A 2,159-nucleotide genomic window follows, 5' to 3' on the forward strand; every position below is an offset into this window, starting at 1 on the left:
TTGGAAAAAGGCTGCAATGAAACAAAGAGTGAAAAATTTAAAGGGGTCTGAATACTTTCCGTACCCACTGTATGTGAAGAAATGAGGTTCAATGTTAGACCCCCTGTTTAATGTAAGTGTGTGTGTGTGTGTGTGTGTGTGTGTGTCTCTGTGTAACTTACGGGTCCTCTGGTGGTCCTGGGTCCTCTGGTTTTCCTGGGTCCTCTGGTGGTCCTGGGTCCTCTGGTGGTCCTGGGTCCTCTGGTTTTCCTGGGTCCTCTGGTTTTCCTGGGTCCTCTGGTTTTCCTGGGTCCTCTGGTTTTCCTGGGTCCTCTGGTGGTCCTTGGTCCTCTGGCGGTCCTGGGTCTCTCGGTGGTCCTGGGTCTCCCGTTGGTTCCGGGTCTCCCGGTGGTTCCGGGTCTCCCGGTGGTTCCGGGTCTCCCGGTACAGGCGGGCCACGCGCTCCACCAGCTCCGACTTCTCACAGCATCCGGAGTAGCTGACGAAGTTCTGGGCCAGGATCTCCTTCAGCTGGCGGACGGACAAGTCCTCCACGTCTTGGAGACTGGAGACGTCCGACAGAGACGCCCGGCGCCGCGTCGGAGGACTGACCTGGGGGACGAGAGGACGAGGAGACAGTGAGGAAGAGGAGAGAGGGGAAGTGAGGAAGAGGAAGTGACAAAATGCTTCACTTCACAATAAAAGACCCAAAGGAAAACATAAATAGAATATAAATATAATATACTATATGTAATCAGCCATAAAACCCCAAACTGATTCTGACTGGCTAACGAGGCTCGAGCTTCAAGTGATTCTGATTGGCTAACGAGGCTCGAGCTTCAGGTGATTCTGATTGGCTAACGAGGCTCGAGCTTCAGGTGATTCTGATTGGCTAACGAGGTTTGAGCTTCAGGTGATTCTGATTGGCTAACGAGGTTTGAGGTTCCCGTGATTCTGATTGGCTAACGAGGCTTGAGCTTCAGGTGATTCTGATTGGCTAACGAGGTTTGAGGTTCCCGTGATTCTGATTGGCTAACGAGGTTTGAGGTTCCCGTGATTCTGATTGGCTAACGAGGTTTGAGGTTCCCGTGATTCTGATTGGCTAACGAGAGTCCTTGTCACACTGCCCCCTACAGGGGTGGCGTGCTGCTGGCGGACGTGTCCTCTACTGCTGGACCACGTCACCTGATGCGATGACATCACCTCCGGAGAGCGCTCGCCGGCGTCCAGGTTCAGCAGAGACTCGGACGCCGCGTCCCCGGAGTCCTGCACCACAGAAGAAGAAATACACAGCTCACGTAAAAAACCATAGAAATAGAAACCGATGTTCCATCAAAACTCATTCAAGTTACTGAGTAACTGTCTCTCTGTCTCTGTCTGTCTCTCTGTCTCTCTGTCTCTCTCTGTCTCTCTGTCTCTGTCTGTCTCTCTGTCTCTGTCTGTGTCTGTCTCTCTGTCTCTGTCTCTCTGTCTCTGTCTGTCTCTCTGTCTCTGTCTGTCTCTCTGTCTCTGTCTGTCTCTCTGTCTCTGTCTGTCTCTCTGTCTCTGTGTCTCTCTGTCTCTGTGTCTCTCTGTCTCTCTGTCTCTGTCTCTGTCTCTGTCTCTCTGTCTCTCTGTCTCTGTCTGTCTCTCTGTCTCTCTGTCTCTGTGTCTCTCTGTCTCTGTCTGTCTCTCTGTCTCTGTCTCTGTCTGTCTCTCTGTCTCTCTGTCTCTGTCTGTCTCTCTGTCTCTGTCTCTCTGTCTCTGTCTCTCTCTCTGTCTCTCTCTCTGTCTCTCTCTCTGTCTCTCTCTCTGTCTCTCTGTCTGTCTCTCTGTCTCTGTCTGTCTCCATCACTATCCTCCCGCACCCGATCAGCTGACCTGGTTGGTGTCCGAGCTGTCGCTGCGGCTGATTGGCTGTCCCTGCGGCGAGCGTGCGTCCTCCTCGTCCTGGTTGCCGTGGTGACACAGCACCAGCTCCACCAGGTCCTCCTTCTCCCTGCAGGTTTCCGTGGAAACGCCGCGCAGCAGCAGGTACTGACGCAGCTCTCGAACCCGCAGCCGCATCAGCCGCTGGCGCCGGAACGCCGTCGCCCGTAGCAACCGGCACACGGAGCACAGACGGACGTCGTCCTGCAGCTCCGAGCACGCAGAGCAGAACGTCTTCCTGCAGTCACTGCACATATACTGGGGGGGGGGGG

At 54.4% G+C, this 2,159-nt stretch overlaps 1 protein-coding gene across 1 annotated transcript; it reads right to left on the bottom strand.

Annotated features, from left to right (window-relative positions):
• Window positions 1-161: 161 nt before the first annotated feature.
• LOC117941148 (E3 ubiquitin-protein ligase RNF34-like) lies at window positions 162-2,142 on the bottom strand (the record flags this gene model as incomplete). Its single annotated transcript, XM_034866234.1, has 3 exons — window positions 162-591; window positions 1,183-1,245; window positions 1,840-2,142. Coding segments are annotated over 3 exons (796 nt in total), but the record flags the coding sequence as incomplete, so codon positions are not given.
• Between the last annotated feature and the right edge of the window lie 17 nt (window positions 2,143-2,159).

Source organism: Etheostoma cragini, unplaced genomic scaffold, assembly GCF_013103735.1.
Source record: "Etheostoma cragini isolate CJK2018 unplaced genomic scaffold, CSU_Ecrag_1.0 ScbMSFa_4473, whole genome shotgun sequence".
In the NCBI taxonomy this organism is placed as follows: Eukaryota; Metazoa; Chordata; class Actinopteri; order Perciformes; family Percidae; genus Etheostoma; species Etheostoma cragini.